At 39.7% G+C, this 13,601-nt stretch overlaps 1 protein-coding gene across 2 annotated transcripts in view; it reads right to left on the bottom strand.

The window, feature by feature from the left end:
- The window catches only part of PCNX2 (pecanex 2), a 165,017-nt gene that overhangs the window by 19,048 nt on the left and 132,368 nt on the right, over positions 1-13,601 (bottom strand). For both annotated transcript variants that reach the window (XM_087775005.1, XM_087775006.1), the window contains 3 exons: positions 10,822-11,075; positions 7,122-7,355; positions 4,859-4,962 (listed from right to left, as the gene is read on the bottom strand). In XM_087775005.1, the coding sequence (XP_087631131.1) occupies positions 4,859-4,962; positions 7,122-7,355; positions 10,822-11,075 (592 nt within the window). The remainder of the gene's footprint in view (positions 1-4,858; positions 4,963-7,121; positions 7,356-10,821; positions 11,076-13,601) is intronic.

Raw genomic sequence — 13,601 nt, 5'->3', positions numbered from 1 at the left:
TCAAGCCATTACTTCTGTAACACACCGCCCTTAATCCACCTAAGATACAGCTGTTGTTATTCTTCCCATTGTTATGCTCTCTCCTGAAGACTCTAATGAGATTATAAGGAAGCTGTAAAGCCAACAGCTTTGATCTCAGGCCTGACTCAAGGTTGCTGCTGCTTTCTTGGCCCAGTTTTAACATACCTCAATTAGTAATTTGCTGTAGTTACAGGCTCTTTCAAAATATTTTAAACACTAGTTAAGGTAAATCCACATGCCAAAGAAACGACATTAATCAAGAAGAGACGTAACTACTATTTCTGGCAACATTTCTAACCCTCTGAGCTAAGAACCCGAAAAGCTGCTGCCACAACTGCGAGCTATTTTAGAACAAGACTAGTAGGTGTGTGGGAACCGTCGGCCCCTCGAATGTGCAGAAAGGAGGGGATTAAGTAGCACCACAAATACCAGAGGGAGGGCACCGGAGCCAAAGCAAATACTCCCTCCTACTTCACTCCTTATGTTGCTCCAACAGCTGAAACTAAAAGCATTTGATGCACGCCTGAAAACAGTACGGATGAAGACTAATGAGCTGGTGAATATATCTGTGTGTATTCTTCACACCAAAACCCATCCTCTGTCTGCAGTTTATAGACCTTTCCCAATGTTAACTGTCGATTTATTTAAGGAATAAAGAAACATGCATGCCTGCGAGCTGGTAATGACCTGAATGTCATAGCGCACCTGAATGAAATATTTTCAGTGGTAGCCCTTCTGAATTTGATATTTTAGATGACAGTGGCTGTGAGCTAAGAGTCAAACTTTTCTCCCCTGCTTCTGCTCGGCTCAGCTCTGGCAGACATGGAGCTGCACCGTCTGCTTGAACTCCCACTAGCAATGCAGCATCTCCGGCAGCGTTGTGGTGCCGTGTCCTGTGCCCTCCACCTCTTTCCCCTCAGATGCCGGCCAGCGCGATGTGGTGCCCAGGAGGGCATGGGCAAGTGGGGCCAGCTGCTTCCCTGGGCTTCAGCGTGAGCAGCGGCTCCTCCAGGCAGAGGCGTTCCATGGGGTGACCCTCCGCCCACACTGAGCGGTAACGCCCAGAGCGAGCTCAGGGGACCTGAGCGTCCAGGCTTGGTAGTGTTGGAACTATCTGATGAGAGACGCTTTATTAAGAGATTTTCATGTTTTTTCCACATTTGAAGTGTATACTAAACATTTATTTAAAAGTAGGTCTAGTGGCTGAATAGGATTTTTTACAATACACACCTAAACATATCACTCATATTTGAATAAATGAATGGTAATGTCATGCCGTTCTTCAAATTGCATTTTGTGCAGGATGCCTCCTAATGACAGTTTAAAAGAGCAAGTGATTTGCATAGCAATGTTCTGCCTTCTTAATGGATGCATTTATTGCGTAATCTAGTGCTAATGTTGGGTTTCTACTGACATTTACATGAGCAGGTACACTGAATAATTATTTACATACATTATATAAGAGCATTTAAAACCTTGGTTTACACAGTGACATTTACTGATTAATAGATTAGACAAAATCATGTGTAAATGAGTGCAAATTGATAGTTTACATACACAATGTAAACTTGAGTCTCAATTCTGTAGTGCACAGCTCAGTGTAACATTACCTTTGCGTTCCTATTTCTGTGCAGCAGTTGGATGACTGTCACTCCTCAAGACACAGCAAGGGCTAGACTTAATCCAGAGACAGTTTCCTACTACCTGCACAGTCACTCCCGAGAACAAAACATGGACCACAGAGCACAGACTCTTGGCTAGTTTGCTCACGTTGGACATACCTGAAACACTTTGTAGAAATAAGCGTGAAGAGGAGAAGACTACAATGCCTATCTGGCCATTACATCTCAAACTCGTCATGAAACCTCTAGCAATGTTGTATACAAGATGCTTCACAGCCAGAATTAATTGAAAGTCCTGAGATGAAGTTCAAGGTCATTTCTCACTGCCTACCAGAGTGATCTAAATAATCTAAATTTTTGTAGTCTGGCTGTGGGATTGCCTGTTCTGACACCATCTCTGCAGAAAACCAAAACCCTCTTCAGCACCAGTATGCTCCAAAAGGTCCCCAAAATATCATGACACCTTTTCAAGGAAAAGGACTGTGAAGCATTACCTAGGGAATGATTTCTCCAGCTTCTGAGGACCTGAAGTACTTCTCCCGCACCTGACTTGAATGCAGACCTCCAACGGCCTGAGAGCTAGGGGCGAGGACCAGCAATAATGCTCTAAATCGCCCCTCGTAAGAGCTGCTGTATCTCCACCAGAGAGCGAGGGGAGGGAGACCTGCCTTCAGTGCCTCAAGTTAATTGATCCTTGGGAAGATCTCCTTCTGGCCTCAGCAGCGTTGCACGTGTTGGACAAAGTCTCCTTCCCCCTGGCATGCCATATAGTTGTATTCCTATCGGAGTCTCGCTGAGTTAACTGCTTCTTTGTGTTTAAATAAGTTGTGAAGATCTGTGTGAAGCAACTGCCCTCTGTGCTGAAGTGAATGTCTTTGGGGGACTTGTGTTGATAAGTGTCTTGATGTCAGGGGGCAGCATACCCACCTTGCTCCTCAGTTAATAATTTCTACTAAATTGTTTTTGTCAATTAAAATAAATACATAAATTCTTTAAGACAAGAATAAACATATCTCACCAAGCTAAAGTCATGTTTTGTAGCTGTAGCAATTTATAACTTGAATTGTGCTCCTCGGATTCCTTTTTTTCCCCAAAAAATCTTTCTGACAGTTGAAATGTATTAAAGGTAATTTAACCAGGTGGGTAAGTGACACAGTTTTTCACAGTGAAACTTTTCTAGGGAAAGCTTTCGTGAAGTAGCACTGAAAAAGATACTGACAGAAGCTTCCACTTAATCCCTTTTATGTCACAAAATACATTTAAAACAATACAATGATTCAATACTGCCCCGGAGCACTTTCTTAATAAAAAGAAAATCAGGACTTAAAGATACAGGATTATACAGAACGGATTCAGAAAAACAGCGATAGAGCTCTGCAGTGCATATGACTGCTGCATTTTTTGCCCTTCTACAAACCTTTTCTCCCCAAGAGAAGTATTTTTGAGCATGGAGCATCCACTCACCAAAGGAGAGAAACTGGTAATTTTCCAGGTTTTAAAAAGACATGGTATAGCCGACTCCTGCAACTATTATTCAAATCTTTACAGAAAACTTCGCAAATAATTATTCTCAACATTCACACTTTTCACGTTGAGCTTTGGAAAGTCTCTGACAATATTATCTCTTTCCATTAGCTACTGACCATGTAAGCCAATAAAAATAGGTGACATTGTTATTGTATCTGTACTAGTGCCAAAACATTGTAATGAACATTTTAAGATCCTGTGGAAAGTACATGCAACGTGATGACAGTTTTAGGAAGCTTTTGTGATATTTTTAGATGCATTCCTAATATTGCTGTGACATATCTATTGCAGCCCCAGATCAAATTCACTTTAATCTTTTCTAAAAAAAAAAAAAAAAAAAAAAATCACAAATGCACATCAACTTTGCTATCATGTCCCCAAACTCTAAAATTTGGATCATCAAAAAAATAGGGCAATTTTAGAAATACCGATGACTTACTAAACATCGCACTAATTTGAGTGCATAGAAATGAAGGGAGAGGAAACTCAACGCAGAAGACAACTGCTACAGGAAGGGAATGCGCAAAGACTAGTAGAAAAGAGATGACGAAAGCCACTTTAGAAAGCAGAAAGCGGCAGCACACCAAGAAATCAGGCGTGTGGGCCATGAACATGTTGTGTGACTGACTGGAAGATGAAGACATAAAAACAGACGTTACAAACAACAGATCACAAAGCTAGAATGAATATTTAAAGGACTGTTTTATCTTATAACAGAAAATGCATTCAAAATCACACATGCTGTCTTCGTTTGCTTGTTAGTAAGACAAATCCTCTCTAAGGACCATGTTGATAGAGGGCTAGCTAGCTGTATTCACACTTTTGTGCCAATACAGCAAGGTCACTTAGAGACTGTGTATTTACTAATCTTCTCTACTATTACTAAACTCTTGTGAACACAGGGAGTTCAAATACCTCTAATAAAAACCTAAAATTAGGAGAGAAGTTAGACTTTGATAAAGTAAAGATTATTTCATTAATAAAATGCTATATCTATAAAATTAATTACTCAGGCTAAACACTTAGCACAGCATAAATGGTACTTTATAAAACCTAAACAACTCAGAACTCCTAGTGAAAATGGAAGAATCCCTAAGGACAATGTAAGGTGACGAGCATATCCAGAAACAAACTTAACCAAGCACATTTTAATTAGCCAGACTTGCTAGAAAGAAGTGTTTTGAATGAATGAATGGATGAGCAAGGTAGACTGAGAACAGACAAAGCTGCGGTCTCAACAGATGCGAGGTTCTCCCTTCCTCCATCACCAGAATGAAGTGGCACAAGGAACATGGAATACAGCCCTGAGGAATAGAGGACCCTTACGGATTTATTATTATTTAGCTAACTAGATGTCAGAGTACTTTGCAGTTTCTTCCCCTTCTGAAGGAAGCCAGCATTACAGTAGCCAGGCCAGGCATGAGTGAACACAAGCAATAATCATCGGTACCTATTCTTTCAATGCAAAATTCTGCTTTGCGCCCTGTGAAATAAAGACTGATATTAGTTATTAAGCAAACTACCAAAGTAAAAGATGTCCAGGAATGGCAGAAAACAAATTATTTTATGGAGGAAAGAGACTTTGCCTTGATCTAATCTTCTGCTGAGATTCCACATTAAGTGAAAAAAGACAAATAGATTTAAAACAAACAGCTTTAAAATGAGGAAAAAGGATTCCTAAAAATTACCTGATGGCCATATTGTGAGCTGCAGTTCCCAAAGCTCTTCGACCCAGTATACACAAGGCAAAGGAAAGTGTCACTAGAGGAGAATCCTCATCGCTGTCCAGGTGCTACAAGGTTTTAAGAACAGCGTGTTATTCCAGATGCAAGTACCATCTCTAAAAGCACTGCAATACTACAGATCATGACATTCATAAAATTTGTTTGTAGCTGGACCTACACACAAAAACATTCTTTGCAATTAAAGGAAGATCATTGCCATCAAAGGCTTTCTGCAAAGTGCAAACTGATTTTGCCCACTGGCTAGAAACACAACATTTCAATCTTGGGTGGCAAGATTGCAAGGGAGGGGAGCTTGGGGGGGGGGGGCTTGGGGGGTTTCTTGTTTGTTTGTCTGTTTTTTCCAGATCTGACATTCTAAATCAGAGCAGATTCCTTATTGCTGAGAGACACTGCAACTGGAAGCAGCCAAACCCCTTTTCATGGGACACGGTGCATATGAAATTCCCCCACAGATTCCAGAACAATCTATTTGGAAAAAATTGGGAGTACACACTTTTAGTGAATAACAATATATACCCAAATTATATACTATTGCTTGTTAAAATGTGAGGTCAGTGTCATCAAAGTCAAAACATTACATTGACATCTACTAGCTCAGGACAGTTTCTTTACTGAAATTTTTGCAAAGAAAACCTTGCTATCAAGGAGGAAAAATCGAAACAACCCCTCATGAATGTGAATCTTTAGGAGGATACAGACTATTATTTCTGTCCATGCAATGGGTGATTTCTTACAGCTTGCTTTGACTCTAATACTGAAGCCAATTATAATGGAGAATGTAGCTCCTTCTATAAAATACACTGATTTTCAGGGGTATGTGTACAGTAAAACTTCCTTTACATCTTACCTCCTACATGAATTTTACCTCTATATAGTTAGTGAATTAGAAAAACAGAGATAAAAGAAAAAGATGTAAAAATATATATAAAGGGGTGTGTGTGCACACTAGTGCAGGCACTCCTTTGCTCTTTTAAGTCTAACTCTGTTAAGTTTCAAGTCTATTGGGCATCCCTAAATCTATTATTCTGTTGGAAAGTCTCAGCTACATAACAAGTGAAAAAGCATCATTTAACAGTGGCTTTCCCTGCACCATGCAATTCTTTGTATGTCCAAACCTGGGAGCTGAGACATGGAGATGGGAAAGAAAAGAGATGAAATATTCCCAGCAGAGGAGATGGTGGGGAAGGCTCAGAGGACAATTCAATGAAAACAGTATCAATGCAATGATACGCAGAGGAACTGGTGGAATGGTACTCAGGGTTAGAGACATGAGAAGGAACCGAAGTGGAGAAGAATCATTAAGATCCAGCGATGTTATGCCAGCTAAGGTCAGTGGTAGCAAATGGGATGTGCACTCAGTGATCCTGAATGAAACATGCACAAATAACAGTGTGTGGTGGCCAGGAAAGACACACTTCTCATTTTTTGCCATTATCAGCAATAATCAGAAAATTAGATCAAGAGAATATGCTTGTTTGAAATTGTATTCTCCCTCTGGGCTATCTGGAGCATTCCATGAAAATACAGTAGTGCATTTCTGACAATCAGCAATCTTAGTGGCTCAAAGCATGTGAATGCACAGCTGTAAACCTGCCCTTGACTTTCTAGAGCTGCGAGGTAATTTCACGCGGTTTTGTGACATGCTTCACATTTGAATTATGAGCTCTCAGAAGTGACCTATCCCAGCAGTGAGTTTGTTATGCACTTCCCTACCATTTGAAGATTGTACCCAAACGTAGGCAAACGTTTGGAAAGTGTACCCAAACATTGCAAATATTTGGAAAGGGTACACAAACACTGGCAACACTGAAGGAATGATGACATTCCCTGAACAGAGCCTGCTCCAGCATTACTTCTGCGAACACTTATTATATCCATGCTTTTTAGAGATGATGAAATTAATGGTGTCAGAAGTGTGCACAATAAGGAATTGGTTCTGTATTCAAAGACTAACTCTCCTTAAAACTCAGTTTTTGCACAATGGTAGTCCCCAAAATATGTTTTTTTCCATTCCACAAAACATGTATTTTCCTTTGATGTTAAATCTGGCAGCTTAAATGAAATAAATTTCATTGTATTAATCCTGAGCAAGCTGAAGAGTAACGATGCATCATTTAACTCCTATCCCAAGAATTAAAACTACTACTGCAAAAAAACCCCAACCAACCAACCAATAAAAACCACCAAAAAATCAATGCAAGCTTACCTCCACTCTTTTTCTGGCGCAGAACTGAATCCAGTCCAGATAAACGCTGCAGAAACTAGCTCTTGTTATTCCTTGGAGACATGGAACATAATCTTCGTCTATGTTAATGTTAAACATTGCAAGGTCACGTTCAATATAATGCCACTTTGCGTAAGGCTGCAGTATCTTTTGGATGGATTCGTCTTTTATCCAGTCAAGGATTTTGGGAGAACTTGCTGTAAAGTATATTATACTCTGTGGATAAAATGTGCAAACGTTAGTCACTCTGTCTCTGATTCAAGGAGATACATTTTACACAGAAGAGAATAAATTAAACAGGACCACACTAACTACCCATAACTGTACATATTTTTCCGATTTTTTACTGCTTGGCATCATTGCTTCACAAAACTGTTCAAGTTAGAAAGATGATAAAATTGATATCTAAACAGCAGACAACAGAAAAAGAAGTCACATTTTTAATACCTTCTGCCTTATAGGAAAATTAATACAAGCAATAGACTATGATAAGAATACAGAGTTCCAGCATTCAAACATGTTAATTATGGAATATTAGTGGGGTTCTAGAGCCCATCCGTTGATACCGAGAAGGTGGTATCAATAAAAGTTCTGGCATATTTTGAAAAAATAGTAGTAGACGGTCACATGCTCAAAATAGGACTCTCTTTCCTTCATGGACTTTTTGTTTTCTAGGGGACAAAGCTTTCCTAATTCTTTAACAAACAGTTCCACCACGACTCAACTACAAAGGTGAGATCTGACAGATGTGTACAACACAAGTCTGAAAACGCCTGTTTTAATTGATGTTTTCTCTCTGCATTTAGTGGCATCACTATTTTTGTTATTTGTTGATGAGGCCAGTAAAGAATAATGGATTATTTCTTATATGTCAGCCTAAGAAGCTGATAACTGCTGTAACTGAGTTTGCTTTTAAAGCAGTGAAGGAGGAGCAGCATTCAGCAGGACCTCTTTTACCAAATGCAGAAATATTAGAAAGCAGCAAGACTTGTATCTCATATCTGTGCGTGGGTTTCTAAATGCAAGTTCTAACTGCTATCTCTGAAGCCATTAAAATAATAATAAATAAAATAAAATAAAATAAAATTAAAAATCTATCCAAACCAAATTTAAAGCATATTTTCAAAAGAATATGAAACTTAAGGAGAGGTTCCAGTGCTGCAAAGGAAAGTGGCATCAGCTGGGAAGTCCCATTATAATGTTTTATAACTTTTGTTTTAATAAAATATATTAATTTAGAGTTGAATTCCAAAGAAAACGAGGGGCAAGTGAACATGACTGAAGATGATGCAGTTCTACTTTACCCAAGCAATGGAAATATCATTAAGCAAATAAATGTATAAAATGAAAATATGATGGATTAAAAAGGACAGAAGCACCACCAGCCCTTTTAAAAATCCCAGATGCCCTTCACGGTTTATCTTTCAAATTGCACAAAAATACACAAGCAAGAGGAAAATTAAGCTCCAGAGGAAAAAGACAAGTCAGACAGATACAGACTAAGGATGGACCCTTAATTTCTTGGCATGTGGAGAACGATACACTCTTTAAAAAAGATTCATGCAGAAACAATAGAGCTGAAAACACAGCACTCGGCGAATGCAGACTTCTTGAATAGTAAAAGATGTCTAAACAAGAATGTATTGAGAAGAGATGGAGGAGGCACAAGGGAAAAATATCACAGTAGTTGGGCAGGAAATGATTTCAAAATATATGCAGAAGGGCTACAGGAGCTGACCCACTTTATTTGCGGAGAATAAAAATCCTTTTATAGGAAGAAATACGGGCCTTTCTAGGCTGTCAATGAAACTGCAAGTGAAATAAATACATTAGGAATAAGACGCTTAGTGCAACTCATTGTTTAAAAGACGAATGTGGTAATTATTCTTGAAGGATAGGAGAACTGAAACAAAGCATACATTTTCTTTGTTGATCTTCAAAATACAGTTTGCTGTTTTTATTATTCTCACCTGTGTTTCCGAAGAAGCAGATTCAGCTGGGGAAAAATCAGACTTGCAATCAGACATAGAAACAGCAAACACTTCTGCCACCTAATTAAATTCTGCTCTTACTAGCTCTTCCTAGGTATGTTTTGTGCACAAGTACATCCTCAGCTATATGGCAATTCAGAAATAATATGGCAAATATTTACAATATTGTAAGCTACAACGAATAAACTAGAAGCACTCCAAATGCTCAGTGCAATGGAAGTGCAGTTGCTGCTGAAACTCCAGCCTAAGTGTTTTCTGAGTTTGTGATTTATGTGACCTGAATTCTGCATTAACTAGAGTTCTTCTTACAATGACTTTCCTACGCCATTAAAATGAAAGTGACAGGGCTTTAGAATGGTCACAGTGAAATTGCGCAGGGTCTTTACAGCTCAAGATTCCCCCGTAAGAAAGAGCTGGGCAAGGAATGAATTCTCACCTCTGTTTCTGATATTGTTTATCTGGAGGTAAGTACTAAATAAACAGGATGATAGCTGATCTGATACATAATATAATCTTCTCACCTTCTGAGGCTGTACTAAGGATTTTACCAAATCTTATAAGAGCTCCTGTTTCCGGAAGAAACTCATAACTTGAAGAACAGGAGAAGAAAATCTCTATACAGCTTTCTTTTGGGAAGTGTCATTCTAAAGAAGGGATCTCCTGAGCATGCTCTCCCTTTGCTGAAGGGAGCCCCAGCCCAGGCTAATATCGAAGCTGCCAACAGGTTATTATTATCTTCTGTTCATCCTTCCCTAAGAAGGGAAGTAGATTAAAGGACTGACACCTTTCTAAGAATGAAGATCTGTACATGCAGTGTTATAGTACTGGCTCAAATAAATCCAACCACAAGAGATTCAATTTTCACCCCTCCAAAGCCATAGGTGGTGGACGTAACAAAAGCAAGTAGGAAAGAGACATCAGGGATGGTTGGGAGCTCTAGTGAGTGCTTTGCGGCAGTACCAATGGCACAGGAGGCAGCATTTCGTTCTTGTTGCTTTAGTAGAAAACAATAAAGCTCAGCGATTTCTTCATTTGCTAGACTGGAAAGGCTTTGGCAGAGGATGAAGATGTCTTGCTAGACTATAAGGTTCAATTATTGTAACAAATTAATATCTGCGTGGTCACTGTGATCTTAATAGTGCAAATATAGATGTGATACAAATGAATTGCTGCTTAATCTAATGGAATAAAACAACTTCAAATGTGTTGTAGTATATATGTAAAACAGCAGGTAAGAAGGGGGTTTGCACTACTAAAAAAGTATATTTGAGAAAGAGCTCTTCAGAGATTTCCCAAGAACTTTATGCTTGTTGATCGTTTGGTTTTTTTTTTGCCAGAAAAAACAGTGGAAAGGCCAAGTCAAGAAGAAACAACAAACTGTCAGTGAAGTTTTGCTTTGTAAGAATGCTTCCTCTGACTTTATCGCTAGAGGATGTTAACTCACCTTCTTGATTTCTGCTTAAGCATGCCAGCAATCTTCTGTACTAACTCTAAGTGGTCAGAATCAAATGTAGCAAAGGGAGATATGAATTAATTATCCCTATCTAACATTAAGTCAGTCTGACTGCCGGGAGTGCAAATGAATAAATATAAAGCCAAAAATTTCAAATGCTATTTCTAATACACAGCCAGCATTCATTCTTTATGACAAACCTGCCCAGGAATATAGTCCACTTTACCGAAGAGTTTACCTTTATATAGTATCTGATAAGTATTCTCCGCAGATCGAACACTTGCAGCATTGTTGCAGCGTTGTTATCAATGATGCTATATCCTTCCAGGATGTACTGGGTTCGTGTTATTTCCCACGTCAGCCATCGGAGGTTAAAGGCTGCATTACACGATAACAAATGAGGCAAGTGCCCGGGCTTACAACAGCAGCAGCCTTCATCGTCTTCATCTCCTTCTGTTATAGCCTCCACTTCTCTCTGCTGGCAATATGTCCCTTGGCAGTGAGAAAAAGAGAGTATGCTGCCAGTTATTGGGGGAGGAGGAAACAAAGGACTTCTTCCAAGCTGACAAAGTATGACTGAAGGCTCTACTCGCTTAGCAAAGATCTAATAGAGCGAGCTTCGGCAACAAATTAGATGTGCCAATTGATCCGTGCGCAGTAGCAAATAAAGAGCTGCACGTTATTTATTTACTATCGCCTATAAAAGCCAAAAGGGCCCAATCCAACGTTCTAGGTATTTGGTTCTGAGCTGAGCTAAACCACAGACCACAGCTTCTGCCTTAATAAAAACTCACCAGGAAGCGACACTAATGAGTCTCGTTCCATCAGGCACATTAAGCAAATTGATCCAAGTCTCAGTCTACTTCTTCAAATTACATACAGGATGCAAACAAAGATTTCACAGTGTGTCAGAGCACTTATAAAATCCAGGTTTCAGCAAACTATCTTGGAAAGCAGGTTCCAAAAATAACATCCAATGGGTTGTTCTCTCTCCCACCGGAGTAAAAGCTACTCCGGATCAAACATCTCTAATGAATAACACTAGAGGCATGAGAACAGAACAGCTTTCTAATTAGCTTTAGATCAAAATAGAGTAAATCTTCCTGAAAAAGAGATGTTACCTCAAAAAGAAGTCGTGAGGCAGATGCAGAAACAGTAATATATCTGCTCTGCAAACTCGGCATTTCTGGCCTGGCCTGTGCACACTAGAAGGTCAAGCTGAGCCCTTCGGGATTTGGCATCTATGAGAATGTGGTTTCTACACCGTGTAGGGCACTACAAATCAAAACCAAGGTGGACACTCAGGTGCTCCTCCCACTGTTCTCAAAATATATGAGTTATATGTTCTTGATGCATGGATCTTTTTAAAATTTACTCTCTGTGGGCTGTTGCTGAACCTACTCTCCACCAAATTTGTACATAAACCGCCTGTCAAGGCCACCTCCTATGAAGCAAGTTACACATATGTCTCGCATGGGCCGTCCGCCAACGGTTCAGTATCGCCCCACGAGAGAGCTGGCTCCGTCAGCTCCCAAACGGAATCGATAGGAGAGGAAGGTGCTAGACACTGTGCTGCAGTTCAGCAGCTAGGAACCCTCCCCGCCAGGACCAACAGGCCTGTTCCATTGTGTCACTGTAAACGGGAGAAGTTGTTGCCTATGTTCATCATCTGAACGTTGGACGGGGAAAGAATACAGCGTCAGCTCCAATCCCCCCCAGTTTGCCAGCAGCCCGAAAGAGAGCCTGGAGCAAGGCAGCATCCCAAAGGCTTTTCTGTGGAGCGTCATGACAGTCGCTGTGCCCTCGACTAACTATCCCGGTCCCATCACAACTGTCTGGTCAACAAACTGAGGACCTTTAGTTTGTACCGATAGAAATAGCACCCAGCTTATTCCTTTCTCCACACCAAGAAAAGCCTTTCAAAATGTAACAAAATATGTTGAAGTGTTGGTTATCACCTTCTCTTTTTTTGCCCGTACACCTTCTAAAATGTATCCAGCAAGCAAACACATACAAGAAAAAAGATTAATAGAAAGATCTGAAGGAAACGTGACAAAAAATGGGATTGTAGCCCTAAGGGACAGGGGGAAAAAAGATCCAGTATATTCCAGTGTTCTCCGTTCAGTTTTCTGTAAGTGAAAACTTACACTGTGTATCCAGTGTTGTTCACACACTGGTATGTATTCCTCCTTGAACTTCAGGGATATACAATATGACAAATTATTAAATGTCTTGAAGTAACCCAAATATAAACATCTTTCAAGACTGCCACACGGTACAAAACATGTACGTGTATCAAGCTGACATTTCCAGTTGGACTGGACATGAACTGGACTGCTTCTGCTTCATATTTCACAGATTTCGACAGGAATTAACACTTATTGCTCAACAGCAAAAAAGCAGCAACTGCTCTGGGTCAGCGGATGCTTTTCTGAAGTCAAGTCAAAAGACATCATACTCAAACTGAAGTAGGGAAAGGCATATTCCTTTGTATGGAGCTTGGAAAGAGTAAAATAACTACTCCATGCTGGTGCGGTTACTATTGCCGACACATTTATTTTTGAAAGCTTAAGGGTCTGTCAGTATTAAACTGAATTTAAGAAAAGATACCTCTTCATCCCAGGTGCTAAATTAAGTATTGCCAAATGTTTATAAGCAATGAAAAACACAAGCCTAATACACAACTGCCACTGATCCCCTTACAACTAAGGGAATTAAAGATGGATTTGCTCAGTCTGCGTAACTCTATTCTTAAATAATTTTTTTTCTTTTGGTATGGAAATATCACATTTCGTTCCTATGGAATGCTGGACATTTTTATGTGCTTTCTGTATTATCTCTATTAATAAATACAAAATATTATTACTCGAGACCCTGTAACTACTTAAGCCATATACTTCGTAAAATAGCGGGACTAAAGAGGCTGGCAAGGCAAATAATAGGTGAATTCAAGAGACCCTCAATGTTTGAGGGAAGCTGTCATCGCACGCATAACAAACAGAAGAAGAAGATGCCAGA

Source organism: Nipponia nippon, unplaced genomic scaffold (genome assembly GCF_047370975.1).
Source record: "Nipponia nippon isolate SJK-2023a ecotype South Korea unplaced genomic scaffold, ASM4737097v1 scaffold_4, whole genome shotgun sequence".
Lineage (NCBI taxonomy): Eukaryota > Metazoa > Chordata > Aves > Pelecaniformes > Threskiornithidae > Nipponia > Nipponia nippon.
This window is presented reverse-complemented; position numbering and strand designations above follow the sequence as displayed.